The 14,837-nt window shown below is 47.1% G+C and overlaps 2 protein-coding genes across 2 annotated transcripts; one reads left to right on the top strand and one right to left on the bottom strand.

Moving 5' to 3' along the window:
* Positions 1-2,175: 2,175 nt before the first annotated feature.
* LOC120682751 (plant intracellular Ras-group-related LRR protein 1-like) lies at positions 2,176-6,600 on the top strand. The gene is made up of 4 exons (XM_039964754.1): positions 2,176-2,348; positions 3,634-3,900; positions 5,242-5,411; positions 5,538-6,600. The coding sequence occupies exons 2-4, from the start codon at positions 3,682-3,684 to the stop codon at positions 6,238-6,240; spliced, it is 1,092 nt and encodes a 363-aa protein (XP_039820688.1). The 5' UTR covers positions 2,176-2,348; positions 3,634-3,681; the 3' UTR covers positions 6,241-6,600.
* An 890-nt stretch (positions 6,601-7,490) lies between these two features.
* LOC120684023 (putative peptidyl-tRNA hydrolase PTRHD1) lies at positions 7,491-8,581 on the bottom strand. Its single transcript, XM_039966108.1, has 2 exons — positions 8,198-8,581; positions 7,491-7,896 (listed from the first exon to the last, which is right to left on the bottom strand). The coding sequence occupies exons 1-2, from the start codon at positions 8,576-8,578 to the stop codon at positions 7,714-7,716; spliced, it is 564 nt and encodes a 187-aa protein (XP_039822042.1). The 5' UTR covers positions 8,579-8,581; the 3' UTR covers positions 7,491-7,713.
* Positions 8,582-14,837: the final 6,256 nt, after the last annotated feature.

Raw genomic sequence — 14,837 nt, 5'->3', positions numbered from 1 at the left:
GCAGGTTGAATGGTTAAAGAAATTTATACCCGGTTTAAGAGTGGTAGACAGCATTCAAAGACCACTCAGAATGTACTGCGACAATGAACCAGCAGTGTTTTATGCTCACAACAATAAGTCAAGTGGTGCTGCCAAACACATTGACATAAAGTTTTATGTTGTGAAGGAGAAAATCCAGAATCACTCTATTACACTCGAGCATATAAGTACAAAGAAAATGCTTGCGGATTCGCTAACTAAAGGCTTACCACCCAATGTGTTCATGGAACACATAGCCGGCATGGGTTTAAGGGAAAGCCTGTGATTTCTGGAAAACAAAAGGGCCCAAAACATAAAGAATTTGTTTCAAAACAGTGATGTATATGGTAGCTGTTGAGTCTATCGGTCTTGGACCGTGACGATAAAGCATGCTCTATTTATCGATCTGTGATGGAACAACTAAAGGAAAAAGTTTCATGTTAAAGTATAAAGTTAAAGTACAAAGTGAGATCAAGGGGGAGAATATTGGATTGATCTCCTTCCTAATAGACCCAACGGTCTATTATGGCCTTAATCTGCGCCCTGATCGGGGGCGCCCAACCCTTAATGGTTGGTGGGCCCCCGCTGCACAGCGCCAAAATAAAAGGGGTGAGGGGCCGGGGCACGTTGCACAAGGTTCGCCGCGCCGCCTACACCCTCACCCACAGAAACCCTAAGCCGATCTACTAGGGGGCGCTGGAGCAGTGGGAAGTTCCGCCGCCGCTGCAGTCGACTCCGTCCCGCCGTCGCCGCTACCGTCCTCGACACCGTCGCCCCTGCGTCGACCTCACTGCGTCACTCGTCGCCGCCTTTGAGCGGATCTCCATCAGCGAACAAGGGATGGCCGGCTCAAGCTCCTCTGGTGGCGCCGAAGGTTTCTCTACTCTCTTTCTCTCTATGTGTTTCCGTAGATCTGGGATCTCTTATACTTAGAATCATAGAAAAGAGAAAGAAATCCCGCTCGATCCGTGCACAGTGTTGATCCTAGAACGCTAACAGGTGGCAGCGCTAGGGTTTCGAGTTCACCTGTGCCGCCCCTGAGGAGTGACGCGAGGGAGCGAAACAGATCTGTACATCTCATCATTTGTGTGTAACTATAGACTGCGGTACCTCTCTTTGTAGCTTTCTAGGGATAGTAAAATACCTCATCTCGAAATGATCTGAGTTGTGCATTGTTCACAAGTCTGCAGAAAACTGACTGAGTAAATCGGCAAATCGCATTGAAACTACTAAAGCAAATTAGAAGCTTATCTCTTCCTTCCATTTTCCCTTGAGGAATTGAGGAGGGGGGCAACGAGTTTTATATGTGTACTCGCTACCATTTCTAATTATCCAATGTGCCGCCGTGTCACATACATGCCCAACTTGTAAACTATCCTTTTGTTATCAATCCAGCGAAAAAATATTGTATATTAATTAATTTTTTAAAATAACTGTTGACAAGTGGCACGTGATATTTGAAGGTGTCGTCGAGTCATGCCCATTCTTTTTACTATGAAATTAGCAGAAAACAAATTTCTGCGAAGGGACGGAATCCTACTACTCCCTCCATACTCAAAAAACCTGACGTTTAGGACAGCGACACGGTCTCCAAAACACAACTTTGACTTCTTATTCCTCTAAAAATATTTATCAAAAAGTGATATATGTATACTTTCGTAAAAGTATTTTTCAAAACAAATCTATTCATATAATTTTTACATTTTCAAACTCAACAACTTGAGAGTTATTCGTGATTTATATTCTCAAGGTTTGACTCAAACATTGTCCTAAACGTCAGGTTTTTTTGAGTATGGAGAGAGTACAAATTAAAGACTGATCTTCTGCGCCCAGTGTTTTTCTCAGACCAGCGGCCAGTAGCGTTGAGATTCACACATCTCTCCACAATTTCCCTGGCATCCCACGCGGTTGACCCTGCCGAGATTTAACCCGGCCGCCGCCCAGATGGGCGAGTGATATGTAGAGAGAGAGAGAGAGAGAGGTACGTACGGAAGTACCGTGGGCGGCGGCCGGGCTCGGGTGCGCGCGCGTATAGGCTTGTGTTTTATTTGAAAGGGCGTAGGGCCAAAGCTTATAAAACCTTCCTGCTAGCTGGAGGAGTGCCTGCACACTGTATCGTGTGGAAAGGCCAAAGAAAGCGTCGCTAGCTGGGTCAGCTCTCTCGCTTTCTCGCCCCACCTCACCGCCTCTCCGCTATATATCAGAGGGCTCTCGCTTTGTTCGAGGGTCAGTTCCCCCTCGCCTAGCCCGTACCCTCTCTTTAGCTACCTCCTGCAGCAGCCGCCAACAAGTTCCTGATCGAGAAGAACACTTCGGAGTAGTGTTCAGAGGTGAGGTCTCTTAGTCACCTGGATCTAAAGCTAATGGATTAGATCGTGCAGCTGCGGTGTGTTCTTGCTTTAAGCTCTTTCTCTTCTTGGTTTTGTTATGCTTAATTTTCAGCCGCTTGTTGCTTTCTTCCTCGCTCACGCTCCACTTTGGTTCCTCTCCTCACCAGTTCCTCTCTTGCTGTTCCTGCGCTGGTAGAGAAGAACAGCGAGAGGGCTGGGCCTACTTAGTCGTCCTTGTAGCCTTCTCGGACATGATAGTTTTCCACTTGTCCTCTTGTTGCGAATTTGTCTTTTTTTTTGAAAGATTTTGTTGCGAATTTGTCGCCGGCGCATGCAGCTACCTTGCACGCCTTGCTAGCTGCTAAGATTGTTGCGACTTCCTCCCTAGTTTCTTTCCTTCTGTCTTGCTCCGTTGACACTTCCCATGACGCATTGCTCTCCTTGATTCAGCTAGCGCTAGTCTCTGAATATTTGGCTTGATAATATAACAAGGGCATGTTGTTTCTAAAAAATATAACAAGGGCATAAGGAACGCCTTCTTTTAATTGGAAAAAGTGTAAATTACTTCCCTCAACTATAGTCAAAGTCTGAATAATAACCTCCTAAACTATTGGTTCATTTTACCCCCAAACTATGTCCTTTGATTCAAATTACCCCCTAATACATTTTATCTTTTTCAAATTACTCCCTGCTGGTAGTTTAACTAATTAGGTTTTTTTATGGGTGGTAGTGCCCTTGTTTAGTTTGATAGCCGTTCTCTGCTCTTGGTTTCAACGCTCTCTTCGGTGACCATGTAGGGCGACTACCTAAGTCTAGCTTCCGTTCTTCTTGTTAATGGCCAGCTCATCTCGACAATATATAGCTTTTGATATTTTCTGGGGCTAAGAATTTTGATATTGATGCATAGTGTTTTAGGCTGCTGTTCATCTTAAGTTACATATGCCTAGACCCGGGAGCAAGAAACACTACAGTTAAAAGAAGAAGAAAAAAAATCCTTTTCTAGTAGAGAGAGGCAGAGAGCTTTCCACAGTCCTCTCGTTTGTCCCCACCAAACCATCTCCCTTCATAGCCATAGCATTCCTGATTGTAACATCCTAGCGTGTGTTTTCTTGTTTTCTTGTTAGTATGGGCGTCACAGGTGTCCCAATCTCATTTACTTGCATACATCTTAGGCGCACGTACACCCATGGTGTCAATTACACCTGTTTATTTGTCTCTTCTTTTCTCTCCGACGACCTTTAACTGATGGCGCCATTTTCTTGCTATTCCATTTGGTATCTATCAGAAGCGTAGAGCTAGTAGGTCATATCTAGCTATCTAGCAGCTAAGGAACATGAGGGGCATGGGAGAGAAGAGGAGACATGGGGGAGGGCATCATGTCCATGGTGTTGGGTTTGGAGCCGGAGGAGGAGTTGGACATGCCGAGCAAGACGAGAAGCGCAGGGAGCCGAAGAAGCTGGACATGAGCGGCATGTCCCTGGACAGCATCCCGCATCTCAGCATGCCTCTTGGCAACATCACTACCTTGGATCTCTCCAACAACAACCTACAGGTAGGGACTCTTTTTAAACATATCTGGTGATTGCAAATTCAGAATAAAACCTTCTTGTTTCTTGCGTGCTACTAGCTTTCGATGCATGTGTTCCTTGTCATTCTACTTTTGTTGTTTTCCTCATCTAGAACAGCATGCATCCCGGTTCCTCATTTGTTCATCTGGGATACTCCCTATTTTTATTTAGTATAAGATTTGTCTTAAGTCAAACTTGGCAAACTCTGTCCAAAGGAATAATAATATTTACAATACCAAATTTGTTTCATTGAATCCACCATGAAATATATGTTAATAGTGTATTTGTTGGATATTATAGTTGTTGTTATATTTTTCTATAAACTTGGTGTCTTGATCAAAGTTAGTCAAGTTCGACTTAGAACAAACGTAATACGACATGTAATTAAAAACGGAGGGAGTAGATAATTACCAAGAACTTATCTTGAGATGGCGTTGCGTATTAGTATTATATCGCGGCAGCGATAAGTTGACTGCAAAGCTATGAGATAAGCATGAGTTGTTATTAATACATGAAGGATAGATCCCTTAGATGGTCATCATCTCACATCTCACAATATCTAGTTATTGCTTTGTCGCTTGGCTTGGCTTCTTGGATGTCATCAGGGCCAGAAATATCACATATGCATGGTGACTGGTGACTCGATCTCTCTAGGTGCGTGCTAACTGCCAAAAACCCTGTCTAGAGAGACGAGGTAGAGAACGTACTTGCAGAAAGTTACAGAGGATAGCTGAAGAACAAGAGCATTTTAAGTTTTTTTTTGTTGGGCTTGATGTGAACAAATAAAGCGCACAAACCAATCTTACTTTGGGAGTACAAAATGGTACTTGCAGACTTGCAGTGCACTGGGTGGGGAAACAAAAAAGTATGCAAGGGCAACTTGCTAGTTCCAAGTATATGCCTCTGGAAGTTGACTTTTAGCATTTTAAAATGAAGAACTTTGGAGCCATGAAATGGGCAACGAAACAACTAATTGTACCCGATGCCATAAGGATCATGCCACTGCATATGCCGATTTCTTGACGGCACGACAAAATCTTTGTTGCCCTTTTCAAGTACGTACATGCCGAGTAGGCGACTACTAGTATTTATTCGCTTCTTCATAAGAACACAAGTGTAGGCTTCGATCATCAGAAGAAAATATATATACTATGTTCAGTAATTGCAGTAGTTACTAGTATTAGGTTGACAAAATATGCCAAAGAGTCAGCAAACAAAGAAGTAGTATACTAGTTCTAAATCGTAAGTTCGTAACGATATCTAATTATTTTTTTTACACGAGCGACATCTAATTATGTTTCCTTACGTGTTAAAAAAAACTGCAGAGCATTCCAGAGTCCATAATCGCGAGGCTTCTGAACGTGGTGGTGCTGGACGTGCGCTCCAACCAGCTCACGTCGCTGCCCAACTCCATCGGCTGCCTCTCCAAGCTCAAGGTCCTCAACGTCTCCGGCAACCTCCTCCGCGACCTGCCCGCCACCATCGAGGAATGCCGGTAATAATCTATCATCACCTACCTACTACATGATGGCTAGCTACTACATCGCGTCGCGTGAGATAGAGATCGAGCTGTGACTCATCACTGCTATCTCGTTGCCTGCTGCGTGACGACAACGCGCAGTGCGCTGGAGGAGCTGAACGCCAACTTCAACCAGCTGACGAAGCTGCCGGACACGCTGGGGTTCGAGCTCCACGGTCTCCGCCGCCTCTCCGTCAACTCCAACAAGCTCGCCTACCTGCCGTCGTCCACCTCCCACATGACGGCGCTCCGGTCGCTGGACGCGCGGCTCAACTGCCTCCGCGCGCTGCCCGACGGGCTCGAGAACCTCGGCGGCCTCGAGACCCTGAACGTGAGCCAGAACTTCCAGTACCTGCGCGAGCTCCCCTACGGCATCGGCCTCCTCGTCTCGCTCCGGGAGCTGGACGTCAGCTACAACTCCATCGCCGCGCTCCCGGACTCCATGGGCTGCCTCACCAAGCTCGCCCGGTTCAGCGCCGCGGGAAACCCGCTGGTGTGCCCGCCCATGGACGTCGTCGAGCAGAGCCTCGACGCCATGCGCGCCTACCTCAGCGCGCGGATGAACGGCACCGACAAGGACAGGAGGAGGAAGAAGTGCTGGGTGCCCAAGCTGGTGAAGTTCAACACCTTCTCCGCGGGGATGATGACGCCCGGCCGGGCGACCAAGGTGCACGGCAACGCCGAGGGCCTCCTCATCTCGGACTACCGGTCGCTCGACGGCGGCATCGCGTCGCCGGGGTTCCTCAGCATGCTGTCGCCGCGGCGGCTCTTCTCGCCGCGGAGGAACTCGCCCAAGCATCATTAGTAGTAAGCATTACATGTGTGCAGTGTGCTCTTCTCCGTCACGTATAGCCTGCCTGCCTGCCTGCTTGCTTTGCTGCTTCGTGTGTGCAGATGACATGCTCGCTCCTCGTATTGTAGAGTGATTAAGCTGATGCTGTTGCTACTGCTGTACTGCAGATGTAGTATATGTTTTGAAGAGATACATGCATATAAAGTGTGCACAGTAGTAGTGGGATAGGGCATTGATGTACATAAGAATTAAGGGTGCCCATTTCTTCTTCTTTTTTCTCGGTTATTTGGGCACAATGCTTACGAAAGCAGTATTTTGGAGCAGTTGTAGCGTTTACATACTGAATGACCTCAGTGTTAAGTTTTATTGGTACTCTCCACTCGGCTTATCAGCCAAATTTGAAAATCTATGACAACAGAGCAGTGAATCAAAATTTAGGTATCATCAATTGCAGATTTGCATGTGCAACTGGTTAACCCAAGCAGCTCCTCCCAATACAGAACTCCAAGTTCATTTGATCTTTTGGCACTACTAGAAATGAGTAAACGAACTTTTCAAAAAGAAATGAGTAAACGGAGTAGCCTAGCTTATGATTCGCAGGTGCCTTCACTCGCCTGGTCAAGCAAATTTGAATGTCCAGAACAATGACGCACTGGACCAAATTGCAGGTGAAACGGTGAAACTGGTTTCCTCAGAGCAAGTATAATAAGCCTACGTCAGCGGGCGACTCGGTGGACACGTCAGAAAAAAAACATACCTGGCGGAGAGAGAATCAAAGAGAGAGAATGAACAGACGACTCGTGAGCCGCTAGCGAAACCGAGCGTATGCATTGATTGAAGGGGATTCCTGCACTCTCATTCGCTCACCATGCAAGAATAGCATTAAAGTTCATGGGCCCCGCCACCACCAGCTCGGCAGCTCGCGTGAGGTGGAGCGCGAGACGCCGGCGAGCGGGCGTGTTTATTAGTCCTGCTCTCAAGCAGCTCATCTCACCGTGGAACTTAAAAAACACTAGAGCCCTACAGGCACTGGAGACAGAGTAAAGAGCAGCATTACTTATGCTGCTGACCAACCACTTTCAGTTCTTGGTGCCAATCACTTTGTCCGCTGTTTGGCCTGGAGCCAACAGTATTTTTCTCTCACACCATTCCAACACCAACCACCAGCACAGCGAACAGAGTGAATCACTTTCAGTTCTTGATTAATTGGTGCATATCTCTGGGTTCCTAACCTACTTATTTTCTAAAATGTGCGAATGTACTTCTTTAGCTGAAACATATTAGCATACAAGATTTAATCCATGTAGATTACAAAATGGCCTGAAATAATACAAGTCAGAAACGTCATCTCTCTGCAAATACTTCATCTTTTTACCCAGCTTAATAACGCTGGAACAAGCACTCAGTACATTGGCAACTTCCAAAGTTTTCATGATTCTCCATGATATCAGTACCAGGTAAAGGAAAAGGCAAAAAATGCTCAGCTCATTTGCATAGCTTGAGCTTCTTGAAGAATGAAGAAACCTGCGACTTTGGGCCGGGGGCTGTGGCTATGCATGTTGGGATGTTCTCAGGTTGCTCTATCCACAGCTTATGCCGAACACCAGCTGCTTCCAACTTCTCTGCCAAGTTCTTCAGTTGTGTCTCTCCTTTCACCTCCAATGTTACCTACAAAAACGATGCTCGAAATCAATTTTTGATTTATTTATTTTTTTTTTGGAAAGAAGGGGGCTTCAAATAAACCCAGCGATTAACACAAACGAGCCTATACGATGGCCTCCAAGACAGACAGGACTTGTAATAAAATCACTAGAGCAGAATGGAACTAATGCGGTAGCAAATGATGGCCATGATGCTGAATATATTTTCGTGTGCCAATCAGTTAGCCAGACCCCATGAGGAAATTCAAGGCCCACGCTCGACGCAAGCGAAACGCGCGAGCGGTTGTGAGGCAAACCGTCGAACATGCCTTGTGCATGCTGTCGAGGTTGCCGGGCGCGCAGTAGGCGGCGATGTCCGGGTGGTCGCGGTGCGCCCACACGGCGGCGACGGCGGCGTGGCACCCCTGCGCCACCACGCTCCCCAGCGGCCACGCGTCCGCCAGGTCGCGCCGCAGCACGACGTACTGGACCAGCACGTCCACCGCCGCCTCCCTCCCGCCTCCCTCGCCGGCGGCGGCGGGGTTTGCAGCCGCTGAGTCCGGCGCGGAGGAGGAGGTGTCTACGCTCATGCTGGCCCTCGACGGGGTTCCGCGGAGGGAGACCCTGGTGAGCGCCGGGAGGAGGAAGGTGGCGCCCGGGAGCGTGGCGGCTACCGGGGATGGCAAGCGAAGAGGGAGGAGGGTCCGCATACCTGTCGATTCAGATTTAACTTTACTTCAAAGTTAGCCCACGCCGTATTTCACTTCAAAATGGGCCAACGTCAGATTTGAGCGGGAATAGAGGGAGCCACAGGCCTAGCAACAGTTAGGCCCAGTCCATGATGTATCTTTTGACTTGGGTCGCGAATAGGGGTGGGCACAATTTCCCGAATCCGAACTCCAAACCCGAATTACCCGAATCTGATTCCGGATTATCCGAACCCGAACTACCCGATCACTATTTCGAGTAGGAAGTTGAGAAACCCGAATTTATTTCGGGTAATTTGGGTTTTGACTCCCGGTACCCGAATTACCCGAACTCTTTTAAAATTCAATAGATTATGGTCTAATCCACTCACTTGACCCAAGAACCCAATAAGAAATTTGATTGTTTTATTTATTGATTGCTTGTTTGTTTGATTTATGCAATAATAGCGATATCTTGATCTTACTTTTGTATTTCATCCCATTTTTTACTTGTTGCCTAATGGGAGAAACAACGATTTGGCAACTGATCGGGTATTTCAGGAAAAACCAGAACTCGATATTTCGGGTACTCGAAATTTCGGGTATTGTTTTTTCCATGTCAACTTCGGATGGCATTTTTAGATATCCGAATTTTTCATTACCCGAATTACCCGAACGCCCAGGGCTAGCCGCGAACTAGCATTGCCGGTAGTGCATGTTTCCAAAGCTTTGAGGCTTGTACCTCCTTGAGCGGAGTGCGTGGATCATGTGCGCACGCTTTGTTGTACTTTTACCCTCTCAAAAAGAACTACTCCCTCCGTTCCAAATTATAAGTTATTCTAAGAATTTTGGAGAGTCAAAAATTTTCAAGTTTGACTAAATATATATAACAAGATAATAACATTTATGATACCAATTAAGTACCATTACACTCTTTGTTAGCTATGTTTTCATAGTATATCTATTTGATTTCATAAATCTTTATATTTTTCTCTATAATTTTAGTTAAATTTGAGATAGTTTGATTCTCCAAAATTTTTAGAATGACTTATAATTTGGAACGGAGGGAGTAGCATTTTCAGAAAGAAAAAAAAAGAATTGGTGCACACTGGGTTCGAAGCAACGAGATGGACCACGCCAATTTCACTACAAAACGGGCCAGCATCAGATTTCAGCGCGAATAGGACCAACCCAGGGTGTCCTATTGCAAGCCTACTCCGGGGCTCTGGCTGGGCTCTCGGCGCTACTCGGGTGACGCGAGTGACTCTAGTGGATCACAGAAGTATATAATGGGCTGTTTTCTTTTTAGATAGACTGGACCTAAAAAATTAGGTTGGTTTAATATATAAAAATAATAATTCGCGGTAAATATCAAAAGAAAAGTTTTGGAACATTTTTTTTGAACGTGGAACAATTTTATCTTTGAAACAATTGTTCCAGCAAATTTGCCCTTAGTGTGGCCAAGATTTTTTTTTCTGTTTGATCACGCGTCGACTGTTTCGGGTTTGTTAGACCCAGCCGCCGACATATTTGCTGGTTTCAGTTTCTTGGGCTCGTGGGCTGCCCCATGGCAGCAAATGCCATCGACCTGGGCGCGAACTGCGGCTTCCCTCCCTCATATAACTTCAAACATTAATCAAATCCTTTCACAAAAGATAATGAAATCTTTCCGACCAGGTGGCTAACAGCGAATTCAGTATCTCTACGCCCCCAGCTCTTGATCTCGTTAGCCGTCTCAGCCATGGACGCTCTGGATGTCTGATCAGAAACCCTACGTCCCGAGCGAAGCAACAGCAGCGGGCCGCATGCTCGCTCGCTCGCTCGCACGCACACTGACCGTTTGACATCCACCGCCCAGTCGTCGATTTCAACAGCAGCTGGTCGTGCGACGGATCCTGTTTGACCCAAACCCAAACCAGTAACCACCCATCCGAATCCCCGAAAAGAACATGGGCTGTGTTTAGTCCCCCCAACTTCCTCCAAAATTTTCAAAATTCTCATCACATCGAATCATTAAATGTATCAAAAGACGCATACATAGAGTATAAAATGTGGATAAACAAAATAACTAATTTCACAGTTTAGATGTACATTTCGAGACGAATCTTCTTCGGTACATTTCATAGTTACTCTATGATAAAATAATATTTACCACAAGCAAATAAAAAATGCTACAGTTCGATACCGTGCCAATTTTGTGGAATCTAAACACAGCCATGGACACTTGGCAGCGGACGCCAAAAAAACATGCCAGTGGCCCGCAGGCCGCGGGGTGCACGGCACCGCCTGCCGCGAGTTGGCGCCTGCCCGATGACCCCCGCTCATGATGCCAATGCATACACCCCTGATGATCCGAATCGACCGCGAGTATAAAAACGACCTCCGTTCGGTCCACTTGCCCGCGCCCAATTCCGGCATTGTTCCGATGTGGAGATCAACGAACAGGTCTCTTGGCAGATACAGTAATACTTATTGTTTTTTTAAAAAAAATCTTGACAGATACTAGGTCTTCTTCACCGCCAGGCGCCAAAGCGATGGTGATTAGTCAAATCGTGTGGCCCTAGGCGATTAGCACTAGGGTTAAACTAGTATAGGAGGGCTAATCAAGCCTCACAGTCACGGTGGGGATGGAGGCATACCCGATCATGAGACGAGACGACCACCCAAAAAAAAGTCCAAATATTCTTTTCTCTACTCGCGCCAACCTTTCAACAATTCCATCTCCACTAGCAAGGCCACACCTCTATTTTTTTTGGACATGAAAGCTGCCTTGTGCCCTTTTTTGTGTTTATATACTAAAAAAAACTAAGTCCTGGTGCGCCATTAGCACCGATGCGACCGAGGGCCAGGATGCCCACGGGCACATCTGTAACACCCTGCCTCCGGACGGTCCGCTCTGGAGCGGCGGACGGTCCGCCCAGGTAACACATAGATATTTATCTGGTTGTGGGCCCCAGTTGTCATATCCTCCTTCCTCCTCATCCCATCGACCAGAGACGAGCTCCGCTCGTCCGCTCGCTCCGTCGTCGCCCCCTTCCTTCGATCTCCCTCCTCCGGTCACCATACCTCGATTCCTTGCGTGAGCATCTTCCCCAGCACTTCCTCCACCTTCACCAACCCCCAGCCAGCACCTTCCCGGCCGGAATCGCTCCAACCGCCGCCGGTCACCATTGGAGCCCGCTTGAAGCTTTGCTCCACCATCGATCCGCTTCTCCAGTCATCCTCGGTCCGAACCGACCGCGAAAATGGATTCGTGGTGAGTTACTTGTGCTCCCTAGCCATTTTCTCCCTCCTGTTGTGCGTCGCCGGTGCCGGGGAACGGCTGCCGCCGCCGCCGCACCTGTTGCCGCCCGTCGTGCAGTGTCAAAGAGACGAACCGCGGACGGTCCGCCTAGGAGGGACGGACAGTCCGCAGGTCAGGTTAGAAGTTGTCCAGAGACGTGGTTGTCTCTGATGGTTTCGCAGAATTGAACTGCGGACGGTCCGCTAAGGAGGGCCGGACAGTCCGCCGTTAGGATTAGAAATTTGTCCAGATACGTCATTGTCTCTGGTGGATTGGCGAAGGTGTATAGCGGACGGTCCGCTAAGGATGAGCGGACAGTCCGCCAGTCATTCTAGAAATTCTCCAGAAATATTGGTGGTTCTGGTGGGTCGGCCGAGTTGAATCGCGGACGGTCCTCCACTTGGGCGCGGACAGTCTGCTGGAGAGTTTTGAAATTCGTCCAGAGACATTGTGGGTTCTGGTGGGTTGGTAGAGGTGTATTGCGGACAGTTCGCTCCTGGATCACGGACAGTCCGCCGTATAGTTGTAAGTTTATCCAGAGACGTTGGTAGGTCGGCAAGTTGAGCTGCGGACAGTCCGCTGCTGCATAGCGGACAGTCCGCCAGCTAGTCCATTATGCGTATAGTTCTTTTGTAAGTAGGAAATTTTAGTTGCACTAATTTATATCCAATGCATATGCATTTAATTGGCATTTCATATATATTCATGCATATGCATTATTGCACCTCATTTAGATACTCTAGATATACACGTGTGGACGTGAAGCACGCGGTGTTGGAGCCGAACCTTAAGACGGTGTTCGGTGGACATCTCCAGAAGATGGAAGGACCCGCTGATGCAACCGAAAACCCGGCCCAAGGTCGAAAGGGCCCAAGGCCGAAAATAATATTAACACTAACTTAGTGTTACCCTCAGGCAAGCCCCGGTGCATGACCTTCTATTTTAAATTATGTCTCACTATATATGGATTTATTACTTTTGCATTACGTTTCAGGAATTGTTTGAAATCTTAGTTGCACTATCCCTAGGCTCCCTTGGTCTTATACTAGTATGTGTAGGTCGATAGTACTGCTACGCTTAATAGATTTCGGTAGAAGTCGATTGATTTTTTGTCACTCGCGAGCAATAGGGTAGAAGTCGAGTAATCTCCTGTTACTCGCGAGATATAGGATATCTTTATATTTTGGTACATGAGCTATTGGAATAATAATGGAATGAAGGAAAATTGAGACCGGACGGGGAATGATGATGAGATGTAGGTATGGCAGTAGGACAGGGTTCCTGGGTGTCTTAGCTCCGTCTGTGTCGATTAAGGACCGATCCGTTGTCGGCAGTGCTGAACGGGGACCGCATGCCGGGAGTTGGAGGTAGTCGAAACCGGTAAGCCGAGTACTGCCTCACTTCGAAAGTACAGGACTCCTTCCCACCCCTTAGGGCGAGTCGAGTAGTCGCGGAGAATTGGGATGTATGTATTTACTTTTGGTGGTCTCTCGTTGAGCTCGGCTGACTATACGCTGGTGGGGCGGTCCTGTAGTTCGAGGCGGGGAGGGAAATGGTTGGCTCGTATAGTCCGACGGGGCAAATGCGTGCCGTGTTGGTTAGGTCCACCTTGTAAGGTTAAATCAAATCGATTCGCCGTGTCTCGCGGATATGAGGTCCTTGATCTCTTTGTCGTCTCGTAGTAATGAGATGGAATATGAAAGATATATGATGATTACTTTGAATTATTATTTAATGCTCCACCATATTTGCTATAGATGATTTATGCAAATATTAGATTATGGTTATTACATATATAGAATCTGGAGCTAAAATAATGAAACTAAGGACTTACCTTAGTCGCTTTTTCTGCAAAATAACCACAAGTCAAAAGCCTTGCATGTCTAGGTACGTGGGCTAAGGTATATCCACTGGTCGGGTAAGTCTTACTAAGTATTAGTTGCTCAGGGTTTGTTGTTTACACTATTTCAGATATAGGAGCTAGCTAGGTTTCACATCGGTGGGCTCGATGTGGCGCCTTGTATTCACATCTCGGCAGTTCTCGACTTATTTAGTTTGTTTTATTTGTTCTCTAGTAAAAATGCTCTGTAAGTTAGATTCTCTCCCGCTGCTATCCTTTCTGTTATAAATTTTAAGTTTAAAGCTGTTTTGTAAAAGACTTAATATTATTTATTATTTTTGTAAGATTTTATCATACTGGTATCTTCTGTGCTCGTCTTCGTGCGAGACTTCTGGTGTGTTTCGATCGGCCTGTGGGTTGGAATCAGGCTGTCAGGTTACACTTAATTAAGCTAATGCATCTGATGCGTTCAAATGATGGCGATTACGCTTAATTAAGCTCTTTAACTTGGTGGTTCTGTCACAGCATCACATGCCGGCTCATCCAGCCGCAGAGCCGTGGCGGCCGCTGCTCCAGTCTGCCACGGCAGTCTGCATGACTAGAGACAGGCCCGAACAATAATTATCAAATATAAATGAAAGTGCTACAATACTTTACAGTTTTTCTTTTACGCATCTAAACAAGAGCTTAATCGATCTGTCGACGTGGCATCATTCAGACCTACTCCTAACTTCAGCACACTATTAATAATAATAGTATATTACAATGTGATACGCTGTCAAGCCCCCACTGCATTTCTCCCGTTTATCTAAATAAAGATGGGCACTCGCAGTCCTGCGGGTAGCTTTAGGTCACACCAAGCCCATGATGGGACGGAGTGCGAGTCCACTTGGACAGCTCAGCTCGCCCGGACAGCCCGAGGAGGGGGAGGAAAATCCTCCATCACATCGGTTGATCCGGTCGATCGGCGCGGATTGGCGTCGGGCCACCACCGGGGGATTTGCCGGGATTAAACAAATCGTGGGGGTTTTCAGTTTCAGCAGCTGTGTGGGGTTAGGCTGAAAGCCGGGGCAGATGCAGAGAATGTTGGAGGTGTCAAGCTCCCGGTGGCCTTCCACCCCCCCACCGCCCATGATCGCGCCAGTAGGTAGCTTCAAATA

This window comes from Panicum virgatum, chromosome 7N (genome assembly GCF_016808335.1).
Source record: "Panicum virgatum strain AP13 chromosome 7N, P.virgatum_v5, whole genome shotgun sequence".
Taxonomy (NCBI): domain Eukaryota; kingdom Viridiplantae; phylum Streptophyta; class Magnoliopsida; order Poales; family Poaceae; genus Panicum; species Panicum virgatum.
Note: the sequence above shows the minus strand (reverse complement) of the source record. Positions and strands in the feature narration are given on the sequence as shown.

What these genes read in the sequence shown, in the direction of transcription:
- LOC120682751 (XM_039964754.1), top strand. Translation starts at nt 3,682, where the DNA reads ATGAGGGGCATGGGAGAGAAGAGGAGACATGGGGGAGGGCATCATGTC. An exon ending in TCTCCAACAACAACCTACAG is followed by an intron (nt 3,901 to 5,241) that starts GTAGGGACTCTT and finishes AAAAAACTGCAG; the next exon opens with AGCATTCCAGAGTCCATAAT. An exon ending in GCCACCATCGAGGAATGCCG is followed by an intron (nt 5,412 to 5,537) that starts GTAATAATCTAT and finishes GACAACGCGCAG; the next exon opens with TGCGCTGGAGGAGCTGAACG.
- LOC120684023 (XM_039966108.1), bottom strand. Translation starts at nt 8,578, where the DNA reads ATGCGGACCCTCCTCCCTCTTCGCTTGCCATCCCCGGTAGCCGCCACG. An exon ending in ACCTCGACAGCATGCACAAG is followed by an intron (nt 7,897 to 8,197) that starts GCATGTTCGACG and finishes TCGTTTTTGTAG; the next exon opens with GTAACATTGGAGGTGAAAGG.